This window comes from Rhineura floridana, chromosome 5, assembly GCF_030035675.1.
Source record: "Rhineura floridana isolate rRhiFlo1 chromosome 5, rRhiFlo1.hap2, whole genome shotgun sequence".
Taxonomy (NCBI): domain Eukaryota; kingdom Metazoa; phylum Chordata; class Lepidosauria; order Squamata; family Rhineuridae; genus Rhineura; species Rhineura floridana.
This window is the reverse complement of record NC_084484.1, coordinates 97194192-97210032: the sequence shown is the minus strand read 5'-3', so window position 1 is coordinate 97210032 and position 15841 is coordinate 97194192. Positions and strand designations below refer to the sequence as shown.

The 15841-nt window shown below is 41.2% G+C and overlaps 1 protein-coding gene and 1 long non-coding RNA gene across 2 annotated transcripts in view; one reads left to right on the top strand and one right to left on the bottom strand.

Moving 5' to 3' along the window:
* DSCAM (DS cell adhesion molecule) overlaps window positions 1-15841 on the bottom strand; it is a 602142-nt gene that overhangs the window by 167059 nt on the left and 419242 nt on the right. The window contains exons 12-14 of the mRNA XM_061627614.1: window positions 8435-8631; window positions 3883-3979; window positions 1027-1155 (exon numbers count right to left, since the gene is read on the bottom strand). Coding sequence (XP_061483598.1) covers window positions 1027-1155; window positions 3883-3979; window positions 8435-8631 — 423 coding nt within the window. The remainder of the gene's footprint in view (window positions 1-1026; window positions 1156-3882; window positions 3980-8434; window positions 8632-15841) is intronic.
* LOC133385159 (uncharacterized) lies at window positions 880-6793 on the top strand. Its single transcript, XR_009762788.1, has 4 exons — window positions 880-1219; window positions 2521-3041; window positions 3892-4030; window positions 6429-6793. It is a non-coding gene; the product is annotated as an uncharacterized LOC133385159 (long non-coding RNA).

The following is a 15841-nucleotide window of genomic DNA, read 5'->3' as shown; positions in this document are numbered from 1 at the left end:
CTGATCTAACCTTTTTTTTAAATTATGAAGTCAGTGAAGAAGATCAGTTCTTCCCATTTTTTGATGGTTAAAATGATTTTTTTGGTGAAAATGAAATATTTACATAATTTCTTTGCCTCTCCAAATAATAACTGAATTTATCATTGAGGCTTCAAATAACAATTGATTTCCCTGACATAAATATGCAAATATATGCTTAAAGGTAGGACATTACTTTTCCCCAAAATATTTATAGAAAAGATTCTGTAAGGAACATGTGTTGTTGTATGGAGGGGCATGGGTTTTTCACAGAGATCTTTTTTTTCCCCTTTGACATATTCTCATCTCACTATACCTGCCAGTACATTTTCATGACTAGCTGGTTCTTATTGTGCCTATTCAGATGAGGTATCTCACAACAATATGATTCGTTTCCAGAACAACAGTGTCATTGGCTTTAAGGAAAGGAAGATGTCAGGAAACAGCTATTCATTCCCACTTAAGAAACATTATGCATCCCAGCTTGCTGTAGGTGTGAGAGGGCCTGGGTTTGAATCTCAGACAAGACCTTAAGGGAGAAGAGGGATGTATTTTTGTAAGGGACCATAGTTTAGTGGCAGAGCATGTGTTATATACAGAAAGTCTCATATGCAATCACTGGCATTCCATTTAAAAAGATCAGGTGGCAGATGATGGGAAAAGCCCTTTTTTCTGTCTGAGATCCTGAAAAGAGTGGCTGTCAGTCAGAGTAGACATTATTGGGCTAGCCGCTAGATGGACAAGTGGCCTCACCTGGTAAAAGGCAGCTGTTTATGTTGCTATAATGACTATATCTGCTGAAGATACGTTTGGTTAAAAGAGGCTGGTGAAAACCATTCATTCAAATATTTAAAGTATTCTTGACACAAGATGTCAGTAAAACATTTGGCCACTCTCAACAATAGCAGCAAAACTGAGAGCTTTGATTTTTAAAATAAACAATTCATACTACTAGAAAATCAGGAAACAATTGAAAGTTGTAAGCTGGAGATACCAACATACTCTTACCAGATTTGTTCTTGCATTCTATATCATAGCCCGTGATTAGACTATTTCCATCAAATCCCATGGTCCATCTGAGGGCAATGCTGCGTGCTCTCACCTCTCGGATTTCTATTTCTGGAGGATCTGGGGGTTCTGGGCAAACAGACAAACTCTGTTTTAGTCAAGAGAAGGGAAGATCTGTGTGTCAGCTACAGCAGTGAGTACAGTACCAAAAATATGGTTCGTGAAGCGTAAGATAGTTTGCTATTTTCTTTGCTCACTGAATTTTACACTCATTTACTCCCCTAATTCTGATAAGGAGGGAAAATTAATATTTAAGTCAAGACATTTAAGTTAGTTCTATTCAAGCCTTCTGAAATTGTATCTGGGTGGGGGTGAGATGGGGGAGCACCAAGTCCAGATATGCCAGTCAAGTCCCCCCACTTTCTTCATTGAGCAGAAAGAGTATGAAGGAGGATTGTGAGCATGTTCCTGATCCTGGAGACAACAGTAATTGCATTCAACTGAATATGTCAGTCAACGCAGGAAAGTCAGAGAGAGGGGGTGAGGTCAGCACAAATAGCTCTGTTTTGCCTCCACGGATACAGTTTAAGAATGGCTGAACAGGGATAATGTCTTGATATCCTCTTACTTTAGAACCCCATTGTAGCAGTACTTTGTGCTGTTATTTTATAATAAAAGAACACATTTATCCCAGAACAGGTTTGGGCTATTATATGGGGATTTCTATATCTTAAATGTACATGAATTGAGAAAATAATACTGTTAGAACAGAATCTCTCTCTTTCCCTATCCTTATCCCCCAAACCAGGATGTGTGTGATGGAAGAGGGTGAGTGGTGATATCAGTCTCTTTACCTCAGGGGTGGCAAATCTGTGGTCTTCCACGTGTTGTGGGACTCCAACTCCCATCAGCCCCAGCCAACACAGACAATGGTTCAGGGATGTTGGGAGTTGAGAGTCCAATAACATCTAAGGAATTACAGGTTATCCACCCCTGCTTTAATGTAAGCTTGAACAAAATGGCCTAAAATTTATCTGCATATAATTTAACACATACCCAATTGTTGTGATTAGAAGGGCAGAAGCATGTGTGTGTTTCAATTCTAAATGTTCTCTTATGACAGAGTCAATAGTTAGTTGTTACTTCAGCTTAATTACTTAACCAGAAGCAAAGTATTATGGGTTGTATTCAACTATGTCCTGCTCAGAGTAGCCCCATTGAAATGGATGAACCTAAGTTAGTCATGTCTATTAACATAAATTTTCTTATGTTTTATTTATATAGGAATAGCATTGAAAAGCACACTATGATCTTGTATATACATGTATTAACATTTATGCTAAAATTTCCTCAGTGCTTCTAGGACAGTTTTAAAAGGTCTCTCAAATATGGGGAAATGCATATTACCACAATTTTAGTGCAAATAAGAATCAAAATTCCAGTTTATTGAGGGAACTAGCTTAGTGAGCTATCCTGTGTACCTGTGCTAACTAGGAACTGATGCAACCTGCAGCCACAGAAAATTGGAGGTTGGGAGAAAGGTTGTTTGTGAGTCCTGAGTAGATTTGACATCTTATCCACAAGCTCCAAGGCATATAGGCGTGGGAGCAAGCGTGATATGCAGAGCCCCATAGCTCATTTCTGCCTCAGCTTGGCATTTGACAAGAGCATCACCTCAGCCACTCCAGAACCTGCCGAAGCCTGCCTGACTACAGTTCCCCACCTCCTCACCGAGAAGTACGGTAGGGGGCACCTGGCCTGAGAATGTACTGAGGAATGGAGTTCAGAATGCAAAACAACAACAAAAACCTCCACTACAGTTGCTGGGAGCTTTTCACTGATCAGACTTGAAACATTTTGTGCACTGTTTCTTCTTCAGAAAAAATCAAATAACTACTGTATTGCTTCACCCAGTTAAGGCTGCTGCGAGCCTAAAGCCACTGAATTAAGAGTGCACTCCTATGCATGTTAAGTCAGCAGTAAGCTCCATTGAGTTCAACTCAACTTACTCCCCGGTAAGTGAGCATAGAATAGCACTGACATCAGTCATGTTTATTCACAAGTCCGTATTCCAGATGTCAGTCTTAGGTATTAAAAATGAGAGATTCAAATATGGAAGTAGTTGTGTGTTTTATTATATATTGATATTTTACTGAATATTTTATTGAAGAATTTTCTATCTTTACTGATGGTAATAATGTTGTATATGGGGTTTTTTTCTTTTGCAATGATCATACTGTTTTTAATACTGTATACACTGCTTAGGGATTTTACTTATTAAGTGGTATAAAAAATAAATACATAATGTGGAAGCTGCTCAAAAGTACTTTTAATTAGTACTTTTATGCATTGGCTGGCACATGAAATGTCTGTATGCTAGTTATGAATATCTAGGGTGGCTGCTATGCTAGTGGGCACTGCGTGCATTAAGGGCTGGCACATAGATTAAAAGCCCCTTTAAGTGTGACATCAACCAGGGGAAAAGAACCACAATACAATCAAGTGCTTACTATTGGTTTCTGTATTTGTATCTTGATGTTTAAATGAGCCCCAAAGTGTTTTACTGCACATCAATTGTCTTATGGTGCATGTATTGTATTGATCTCAGGTTAAGGCAGATTTAAACAAACTTGTGTCTAAAATTCATGTGTCTACAATTCCGTGCTTATGTATGCATTTTTAATAGTTCCAGTGGAAACTGGACAGATGGAGTTTAAACTTATACAGTTTCTATTTTTGACAATTAAGACTATGTTTCATTAGGGACTAGAACCCCCCAAACAGATTTCTGAGCATGACATACACTTACTGTACTACAATAGCTGTGTTTTTTTCCTTATGTTGTCCTCTTCCTACCTTGCACAGTGAGCTGAATTATTCCACGGTCCTCCCCATATGAATTGATGGCATGGCAGGAGAAGAAACCAGAGTCTTCTCGCACCGTTGGCAAAATCTATTTTGTGGATTGAAAAGAAGAAAACATAGTCAATAGGCAATATTGAAAGTAAGCCCTTTTTAAGAACAGACTTTAAAGGCAATATGTGATTCCACATAGTAAGGGTTGGGGAAATTGGAGTCATCCTTCCTGGGGCTGTATGCCAGTGGGGTATTATTGATTTATTATTTGATTTATATCCCAGCCTTCCTCCCAGCAGGAGCCCAGGGCAGCAAGGAGCCCAGGGTATGGGACCAAAACAAAAGTAGGTGGGCAAGAGGTGACAGTGGGCTGGACTGTCCCACACTCTCTCATACACATAGAGACATAGGGTGATGGTTGATGCTAATCCTACTCAGAGTAGACCCATTGAAGCTAATAGACATGACTAACATATGTGCATTAATTTTAAAGTGTCTACTCTGAGTAGGACTTAGTTGAATACAACCCACACACAGATGCAGGCACACATATAGAATATACCACACGCACATTCATTCATTCATTCATTCATTCTCTCTCTCTCTCTCTCTCTCTCTCACACACACACACACACACACACACACACGTGAATCAGCTTTTTGGGGCTTAAAGTTTGGCTCATGAAGTTTTGGATGGAAGCAGTTTTAATAGGTTTTTATTTCCCCTAAAATCCTTTTTATTTTTATTTTATCTTCTGTTTATTCCCTTGTGATGCTCATATAGGCAGTAAACCACACATTGCACACACACAAATGAGTACATGCACAACATGTCTTACACCCACAGCAAAGTTGTGGATACATGGCCCCAAACCCAAACAGTGGGGACTGCAGCAAAACACGAGAGTTGCTAGTGTAGAATTACTCCTTTTATTTCACTTATACCCAATTTTCCTCCATGGAGCTCAAAGTGGCTCACAAATGGCTCCTAGATAGACTCCCATCCAGGCAATTTGCAGAGGCTTGATCTGTTTAGTTGCAGCAGTAGAACCACATTATGTACCTCAAAATTATTTTCTGGGTGTCCTGTGCTAAGGTATTTGGCCTTCTCTTACACAAGTAGTTAATTCTACTCTTGTAGTAATTAAAATTTACTGTAAGTTTTTAATACTTTGATGGAATGATATGATTTATAGATTCGGATACATGTATCTGTTGTTTAATGCTACTCTGCAAGATGTACCATGACAGATCGATAACACTTCTCTCCAATAATACTTGATGTTTGTATATCTAAACCACATACACAGAAGGGCTTGCTGGATGTGGCAGAATCCCTATGCTAGTTACCTGGCGGGTGGGTCACTGTTGTTTACCGGAAAGAAGAGGGGGAGGAGTTAGCCAGGTGCCAATGCACCAGCAGAAGTGCTGGATTGGCTCCACAAGAGTAACCCGCCTGCTGGGAAGCAGGTGTAGCGACTCTGCCCCACCTGGCAAGCTGCTTCTGCACATATATTATTATTTAACTTATTAGTCACTTCTTACCTAAAATGTCTCCAACCAATTTACATTTAAAAACATAAACATAACTGCATAGAAACACAATTCACCTCTCTCTTTCTCTCTCCCCCCCCCCATATAACGAATATATCTCACATTATCCCTATTCAAGCACTTGTCCCTCAATACGACGTTAAGCACAATACGACATTAATCTCATGAATGAGGAAACAGGGATAAATGCTGGGAGTGCTCTACTCATGTGGGGTGGGTAGGGCTTTTCTCTATTCATACATTGCTAGATGGGCATTTTACATATTGTGTACTGTCCATTTCAAATGTTTCTGGTTTTCAATTTTTTTTATGTGGTGTATTTTATTCTTGTCAAGTCGCTTTGAAACACTTTTTTGTATATAAACAGACTGATAAATGGAAATGATAATGGTAGTAGTAATAACAGTAAGAGTAACAATAATAAATTATATACGCTCTGTGGCTTTTTATAGAACCCTGATGGCTTTCATAGTAATACCTGGAACAGTTTTTAATAGTAAAAAATTGTGTTTAAACACATAAAATAGAGAGAAATATTGGAGGAGTAGGGATGTGTAACTCTGTCAACTTTGGTTTCTCTGTTTCTCATTTTTTCCAGTCTTAAATTCAGTTTGCCACATTTCCACATCAGCTTGCTGTTTTTTTTAAAAAAAATACTCATGTAAATTTATCAGCTATTTAGCACAGAGTTCTTCTAATATACACAGTTTTGTATGCAAGTTTGCCTATTATACACATTTTTGCAAAGCAATTTTCCTTACACAATGCATGTTGGTATATTATTTTCACTAATGCATGCATTTATCTGCACACTTTACCCTTGTATATGTGCTCTTGTATGCATTACTTGGATGCAGGTCTGCCCTGAAAAATTTGAAGATGTGCGAATTTGAAGGATGGTTGTGCTTTGGTTCATGTATTTTTTTTGAAAGTGTGAAATATGTAAGTTTGCCTATAAATGCAATTGAATTGAATTTCTCCCCCATCCCTAGGGAGCAGGAGGTGGCCTACCTGAAGCAGGGGAAGAGGGGAAGACACAAATGATTCCTTTGCAGAGCAGTTACAGGGAGACACAGAACTTCTCCAGCAGAAAAACCAACACCCATTCCTATTTGCAGGAACACCTGCATTCAGCCTCAGCTGTTTCCAGAGCTGAGATCTGAGCATATAAAGCTGGGTTATTTATGTATTTATTATTTGATTTATATCCCACCCTTCCTCCCAGCAGAAGCCCAGGTTCAATATTCATCCCTCACTCTAACAATCTGAGATCATGAATCAACCTTGTCATTTGCAAAGTCTTTCCAAAAAAACTATCAGGATCAGTTAGTCTTACAGCAGTATCATATGCATACATCAGCAGATATATTTCATTAAATAAAAATTATGTTCCTCTATTGAATGAAACATGCCTTTCAGTCTGAAATTATGAACTTTCACCAGGATTGTTGCCTCTTATCCTTGCAAATTCCCCCAAGTGCAGATTTACACATTACTCTCCTACTGTATATATATGTGTGTCTGTATGTGTGTGGTATTTTTTGGTGGTATCACCTCGGCTATGGAATGCCCTCCCCAGAGAAGCTCACTTGGCACTCAAATTATGGTCCTTTCAATGCCCAGCAGAGACCTCATTATACTACAAGATTTTTAAAATAGTTACAGTCTTTTAGTGTGTTTTTATACTGGTTTATGTGGTGTGCTACTGCTGGCTTTATCCTGTTTTTAGATTGTGATTCTTCTGTTTATTGCTTATTTTTTAAAAAATTAATGGATATAAGGACACAGACACACATGTTCCACCACCCAGGGATGAGGAACTGGCAACTTGGAGGCCAGATGCAGTCCATGGGGTCTCACCATCCAGCCCTGTGTCTCCTTCTCAACCCTGCACAGGTTTGGGGCTTGAAAAAAGCCTCCTATTCAAGCCAGTAAGTGTCTTTTTCCAACCCTAATTGTGCTGCAGGGACCATTTGCAGAGGGGGAACAGCTGGAAAGGGGAGAGTTCATCCTGCCTTTGTGCTGTGACTGCCCCTTCACCAGAGATGGCCCTGTTGTGCTGTATTAGGCTTGAAAACATCCTTTTCTTGGTGCCAGTGGAAGATTTTTTCTCCCACGCCTAACTGCTGCAGTTTGTGTGTGTGCCTGTATGAGAGTCTCAAGGAGAGTGCTGCTATCATTGTTTTTCATTTTGGTTTAATTATTATATGTAAATGGTGGTATGTTTATCATATAGTGTACCACTCCGGGTACAGCAATAACAGTGATGGTGATAAGTGTGTAATTACTTCTGCATGTACGTTTGCACATACATGTAGTCATGCATGTGCTGTGTGTGTGTGCTATATGCATGCTGTGCATGTGTCCAATATGTCCATGTGTCAGAGAGAATGTGGTGTTGCTATATCCACTCTGGCCATGTCCAGTGCTGGCATGAGGTCCTTGGAGGCTGGCTAAGATGGAATGTGGCCAGAAAAGGCTCCCCACTCCTAGACTGTTTAAAGAGGAGAATATGTCCCAGTCATTGATGTAAAATATTACTGCAGTATGATAGTTTTACACCATCCCTCTGCAAAATGGAAAAATGAGATATTAATCCCTCTTTAGAAAGAAGACAGGATTACTCTGGAATGTCTTCAGGTGACTTCAGTGAATAAGTATCCTTATGGGTGGGTGTGTGGAGGGGGAGTGTAAAACACACTCTTACATGTTGAGAGACAAAATAGTACAGGCAAAATACTAGGTTGGTTGTATTACCTGTGGGAGACAGTGTGGTGTAGTGGTTAAGGTGTTGGACTACGACCTGAGAGACCAGGGTTCGAATCCCCACACAGTCATGAAGCTCACTGGGTGACCTCAGGCCAGTCACTGCCTCTCAGCCTCAGAGGAAGGCAATGGTAAACCCCCTCTGAATACCGCTTACCATGAAAACCCTATTTGTAGGGTTGCCATAAGTCAGGATTGACTTGAAGGCAGTCTGTTATCATTTTTGTATTACCTGTAATGTGGAGATCACTTCATCACCCACTTCCTTTGTGGAAACAAGATAGCGGGACATTTCAGGATTAATTATTCGGTCTTCTTTCTCCCAGCGGACTATGATGGGTTTTTCTCCATGTGCTGTGCAACTCATCTCTTTCTTTTGGCCCTGTGTTGCCAAGGTAGTGTTTGGATAAGAAGTTATCATAGCAGGAACTAAAAATAAAAATAATGGACACAAATTAATAGCTTGATCGAAATGTGTGGAGAAGGAAATGTAACTGCTGTACAGGAGGGCTCACTAGGTAGCCTCACTCATGTGTACTAATTGCCTACTGATTTCATTTTCATTTTGCAATTTTATACACATCGGTTTAAGAAAGACAAAAGAACCACCTAGCCTAGCATACAGCACTGACCTCCCTCCCTCCCTCTGCAAGGAAAACAGGTGTCTATGGAGAGCATGGATAAGCTTCTTTTACATGAATTACGTTAATTGCTATTTTGAAATGTTAATGTTTGCTGGCATGACCTTTCTGCACGTCAGACCTATTGATGCTTGCATATCACATTATGTCAGAATATAGTCCTTCCCACTGGAAAGGTTCCTGAACCATAACAAACTGATTTTCTAGCTAGCAAGATTGTAAGCTGTGGCTTCTGATTCGAGAAGAGGATCTCGTTGAGCATATCATTACAGAAAAATCTTGGAAAGACTTGGTGTATTCCACTAACATAGCATTGTTAGGAACAATTTCAAATTATCTCACAAGGGTTATACAAAAAATGTCTAAGATTTTCTCAGATAACTGTGTTCCGCTAAATAAATTTCCCCCTCCCCCCTGGTCCAACCCTGAGCTGAAGCTGTGCATCTGAGCTTCCTGGCCCTCGCCTATAAGGACTGGATCATACCCATACTTTATTAGGCTCACTTTAAAGATGAATCTAAAAGGCAGGTAAAACATATAATTATCCCATATATGATCTGAATACCTCAATTAGTGTGCTGGACTTGTTCAAAATGCAAACACCCAACACCATCACACTGGCATATGTCAGACATATCTGTTTCTATGTCCTTTCTTCTGTATGAGTAGTATGGCAAACACTACATCCATCTATTCTTGCCCAATGAATCAGGAACAGATTTTTATCTGGATGGATTGCAATTGGCCATCAAATACATGATTAATTCTTAGACCCGTAGCCCAGCCAGAGCCATTACCAGTTACCACATTTCAGCCAGGCAAGATTATTTCTATTTTACCACAAAGGCCTAACACCAAAACTTTATCTAGGTTTTGAACCCTGGTCTAAACAAAGCTCTTTGTTGTATATCTTAAGAACATAAGAAGAGCCTGCTGGATCAGGCCAGTGGCCCATCTAGTCCAGCATCCTGTTCTCACAGTGACCAACCAGGTGCCTGGGGGAAGCCCGCAAGCAGGACCCGAGTGCAAGAACACTCTCCCCTCCTGAGGCTTCCGGCAACTGGTTTTCAGAAGCATGCTGCCTCTGACTAGGGTGGCACAGCACACCCATCATGGCTAGTAGCCATTAATAGCCCTGTCCTCCATGAATTTGTCTAATCTTCTTTTAAAGCCATCCAAGCTGGTGGCCATTACTGCATCTTGTGGGAGCAAATTCCATAGTGAGTAAAGAAGTACTTCCTTTTGTCTGTCCTGAATCTTCCAACATTCAGATTCTTTGAATGTCCACGAGTTCTAGTATTATGAGAGAGGGAGAAACTTTTCTCTATCCACTTTCTCAATGCCATGCATAATTTTATACACTTCTATCATGTCTCCTCTGACCCACCTTTTCTCTAAACTAAAAAGCCCCAAATGCTGCAACCTTTCCTCGTAAGGGAGTCGCTCCATCCCCTTGATCATTCTGGTTGCCCTCTTCTGAACCTTTTCCAACTCTAGAATATCCTTTTTGAGATGAGGCGACCAGAACTGTACACAGTATTCCAAATGCGGCCGCACCATAGATTTATACAACGGCATTATGATATCGGCTGTTTTATTTTCAATACCTTTCCTAATTATCCCTAGCATGGAATTTGCCTTTTTCACAGCTGCTGCACACTGGGTCGACATTTTCATCGTGCTGTCCACTACAACCCGAGGTCTCTCTCCTGGTCGGTCACTGCCAGTTCAGACCCCATGAGCGTATATGTGAAATTAAGATTTTTTGCTCCAATATGCATAATTTTACACTTGTTTATATTGAATTGCATTTGCCATTTTTCCGCCCATTCACTCAGTTTGGAGAGGTCTTTTTGGAGCTCTTTGCAATCCCTTTTTGTTTTAACAACCCTGAACAATTGAGTGTCATCAGCAAACTTGGCCACTTCACTGCTCACTCCTAATTCTAGGTCATTAATGAACAAGTTGAAAAGTACAGGTCCCAATACCGATCCTTGAGGGACTCCACTTTCTACAGCCCTCCATTGGGAGAACTGTCCGTTGATTCCTACTCTCTGCTTTCTGCTTCTTAACCAATTCCTTATCCACAAGAGGACCTCTCCTCTTATTCCATGACTGCTAAGCTTCCTCAGAAGTCTTTGGTGAGGTACCTTGTCAAACGCTTTTTGAAAGTCTAAGTACACTATGTCCACTGGATCACCTCTATCTATATGCTTGTTGACACTCTCAAAAAATTCTAATAGGTTACTGAGACAGGACTTTCCCTTGCAGAAGCCATGCTGGCTCTGCTTCAGCAAGGCTTGTTCTTCTATGTGCTTCATTAATCTAGCTTTAATAATACTTTCTACCAGTTTTCCAGGGACAGAAGTTAAGCTAACTGGGCTGTAATTTCTGGGATCCCCTCTGGATCCCTTTTTGAAGATTGGCGTTACATTTGCCACTATCCAGTTCTCAGGCACGGAGGAGGACCCGAGGGACAAGTTACATATTTTAGTTAGCAGATCAGCAATTTCACATTTGAGTTCTTTGAGAATTCTTGGGTGGATGCCATCCGGGCCCGGTGATTTGTCAGTTTTTATATTGTCCATTAAGCTTAGAACTTCCTCTCTCGTTACCACTATTTGTCTCAGTCCCTCAGAATCCCTTCCTGCAAATGTTAGTTCAGGTTCAGGGATCTGCCCTATATCTTCCACTGTGAAGACAGATGCAAAGAATTCATTTAGCTTCTCTGCAATCTCCTTATCGTTCTTTAGTACACCTTTGACTCCCTCATCATCCAAGGGTCCAATAGCCTCCCTAGATGGTCTCCTGCTTTGAATGTATTTATAGATTTTTTTTTGTTGGTTTTTATGTTCTTAGCAATGTGCTCCTCAAATTCTTTTTTAGCATCCCTTATTGTCTTCTTGCATTTCTTTTGCCAGAGTTTGTGTTCTTTTTTATTTTCTTCATTCGGACAAGACTTCCATTTTTTGAAGGAAGACTTTTTGCCTCTAAGAGCTTCCTTGACTTTGCTCGTTAACCATGCTGGCATCTTCTTGGCCCTGGCGGTACCTTTTCTGATCTGCGGTATGCACTCCAGTTGAGCTTCTAATATAGTGTTTTTAAACAACTTCCAAGCATTTTCGAGTGATGTGACCCTCTGGACTTTGTTTTTCAGCTTTCTTTTTACCAATCCCCTCATTTTTGTGAAGTTTCCTCTTTTGAAGTCAGATGTGACCGTGTTGGATTTTCTTGGCAATTGGCCAGTTACATGTATGTTTAATTTAGTAGCACTATGGTCACTGCTCCCAATCGGTTCAACAACACTTACATCTCGCACCAGGTCCCGATCCCCACTGAGGATTAATTCCAGGGTTGCCGTCCCTCTGGTCGGTTCCATGACCAACTGGTCTGGGGAATAGTCATTTAGAATATCTAGAAATTTTGCTTCTTTGTCATGACTGGAACACATATGTGGCCGGTCTATGTCCAGTCTATTACAACTTATGATGACCCTATGAATCAGTGACCTCCAATAGCATCTGTTATGAACCTAGAACAGCCTTTCCCAACTAGTGGGCCACCAGATGTTGTTGGACCACAATTCCCATCTTTCCTGACCATTGGCAATGCTGGCTGAGGCTGATGGGAGTTGTGGTCCAACAACATGTGGTAGCCCACTAGTTGGGAAAGGCTGACCTAGAAGGTGCATTTTAAATTTATGACTTAAAAAAACTCACTTGGGGAAGCAAATCCGTGGGGATCACTGCAATTTGATCATTCTGCGTGTATCTGGTACTGCACAATATATTAACTTCTCTCTGAAACCAGTGTTCTTCGTTATGAACAAGCATTTGCTGGGGTTGCTTTTTCCACTCTAGCATTTCAACACACATGTCATGGTTGAATTAGCAGTGTATTCCCTTGTTTAAAATAACTGGGTAAATACCAAGTTATGAAAATTTGCCTTGTGGTATATTGGTGAGCCCCCCAGAGCACTTCCAGATGAAGTTTCATAACTTCTGTTAAACACAGTTATCAGGGATTACTTCCCATTGCTGTAGCAATGGCTGATGAAGCTAAAGGGCTTACCCAGATGATCCTAAAGAGGATCTCTCAAACATATTTTTTCCTTTTGTGCAATTCCCTCCCCCCTCCCCAGTTCCTCTGAGGATTAAATCCTGTCGGTATAGGCAGAATATTGATTGAAGGGGATGCCTTGCTCAGAGCTTTGTCAATTTCACTTCCCTGCTATCAAAAGCAGTCCCTGTCCATCAAAAGCAGGAAACAGAAATAACAAAAGTCACTGTTTTCACCTTAAGATAGGTATGCACTGGGGGAGAGAAGTGGGGCTGGGTACACATATTTCCAAAATACATTAAAAAACACCCAAAATGGAAATTTCTGTGAAAGAGTGGACACATTTCTGTAGAGCATGAAAACAGCTTCACTAGTACTTTATTACTTATGTTTGTTTGAATACAGGATGCTGTGTTTGATTTATTTTTGGATTGTGGTGGCTGTTGACTTTGAGTGATGCAAAGGACTAATACAGCGCTCTCCTGCTAGTGGTACAGTGGGAGAGAGCTCAGTTATTAAAGAAGTCATAAAAAGCAAAATTAAACTTTAAACAGCTACACAAAATGGCACAGGAAAAAAGTGTGAGAGTATTTTGTCACTTGGTGACATCATACGCACATGTTCATGATATTCATAGAACCAAAATTTGTCCAGCACACTATACTTTAGCAATAGAAACATTAGGTGTAGGAAAAAAACTTAATTTCCCCAGCAACAACATTTCACAGCTTGAGGGCAGAAGACTTCTTATTTCTATGAAACATCAGCAATACTTTTAGGGAAGCTATCTTATTTATTCATTATTATTGATTAAGAGTACTTATAGCCTGCTCTTCATCTCAAAGGTCCCAGAGCAGGATAAAATATGTAAAATCACATAAAACAATTATAGACTATGAAAACAATTAAAATGATAGGAGCAGTTAAAATTGCAGAGCAGTTTTTTAAAAAAATATATTTATTTCATTTAGGCTGCAATTCAAACCCTCCTTAGACTAGGCTGTGCTGGTTAAAGCAACCTCCTGCTGGCCAGCAGAACCTGGTGGAAGCCCCCAAAACAGGGTGTTCTGAGGGTGGGGAAGGTATTTGCTGGATCCTGAGCTGCTTTCATAGCTGGTGGCAGCCAGCATCGCCCCCCCCCCCTTTCCACCACCACTGCTGTAAATGGCCAGGGTATAAATGCAGCTGTGCCTCTGCTGCTCTGTACAGCCTCAGCAGTAGTAGAGGCACATTTGGATTGCTCTGTTTTATTCCACCTTTCCTCCAAGGAGATCAAGATGGCATACATGATTCTCCCCCTCCTCCATTTGACCGCCCCCCAACAACCCTGTGAGGTAGGTTAGGCTGAGAGGCAGTGACTGGCCCAAGGTCATCCAGTGAGCTTCATGACTGGGTGGGGATTTCAATCCTAGCCTCCCAGATCCTAGTCCAATCTCTAACTGCTACACCAAACTAGCTCTCCCATCTGCTGATAAACTAAGGGCTCATCCGGACGATTGTAAAATGTGTGACATGATCGCTTTGTGTTTTCATTATTTTTCGGTCATCCATATGAGGCCGTGCGCTTTTGCGCATTTTCACATGGTTAAATCCGCTCCTGCAATACTGCAAATCATACGATTTGCTTTTTTAAACCAGGAATCATCCACTGTACCTTCAGGCGCTCGGATGCAATACCATGGACTTTACAGCTGTGGGCATTTGATGGGCGGTTCTTGGGTGGTTCCCCATATCCCTTCCCTCATTCTCAGCCAATCACATATTTCCACTGTTGCGCATGTGCACGAATGTCCGGGGAAAGCCTGGGGAAAAGGAACCTATCAGAGCAATGGTGTGGTGTTGGGGGGAGGGGGCCCCTGCAACTTCTACTGCACAGATGCAAAAAAGCACATTTGCGCAGAAGCAGCAACAGTGGTTAATTTTTAGCCAGCCTGCAAACTGGGCAGCCGCTCAGGGTGAGATCTGCAATTGTGGTTGTTTGTAAACTTCTTCAAGGGAGAAAATATTTATCTTTGCCTAACCTCCACCTCCTACCCCTCACCCCCGCATGAAATGCCCTTCTTGAATGTATTGGTCTTTGCTTCCAGGCATCCAGAGTCGAGGGAGAGGGGGGGAGAAGAGAAACAGAGGCTTTCCTCTTGGATTACAGACACTCACACACGCTTAGTCAATTTCGCTTTTCTGCCTGCAAGTCTACTCTCTTCGAGTCTTGTCAATTTCAACCACAGCCTGCAGGTTCTTGCAGCCCAGCTGAGCTGAAAAGCATACAGTTGCTTTTGCAAAAATTCGCAAATACAAGCAAAAAACCCACAGGAATTATTGGCATATAAGTGGTTTGCTAGAGCGTCTCAGCCACCCGCAACCATAGAGACTGGTGGTCTACCTTCCTAGACATGACACATCATTACTTGCTGTTCTGGAGAAATAAGTGGAATTGCAATCATGTGTATCTCCAGAAACGTTAAAGGTAGAAAAGCATACAGTTGGTTTTGCGAAATATCGCAAATACAAACAAACAAAAATACAGGAATTATAGGCATATAAGTGGTTTGCATGTTTCTTTTATCAGAGGGATAAAAGATCTCTCCTTGATCTCTCAGCGGCTTTTGATACCATTGACCATGGTATCCTTCTGGAGAGGCTCTTGGAGTTGGGAGTTGGAGGTACAGCTTGGCAGTGGTTCCACTCCTACTTGGCGGGTCGTCTCCAGAAGGTAGTGCTTGGGGAACATTGCTCGACACCGTGGGCTCTCCAATGTGGAGTCCCGCAGGGGTCAGTAATGTCTCCCATGCTTTTTAACATCTACATGAAGCCGCTGGGTGCAGTCATCAGGAGTTTTGGAGTGCGTTGCCATCAGTACGCTGATGACACGCAGCTCTACTTCTCCTTTTCATCCTCTTCAGGTGAGGCTGTCAATGTGCCGAACCGTTGCCTGGCTG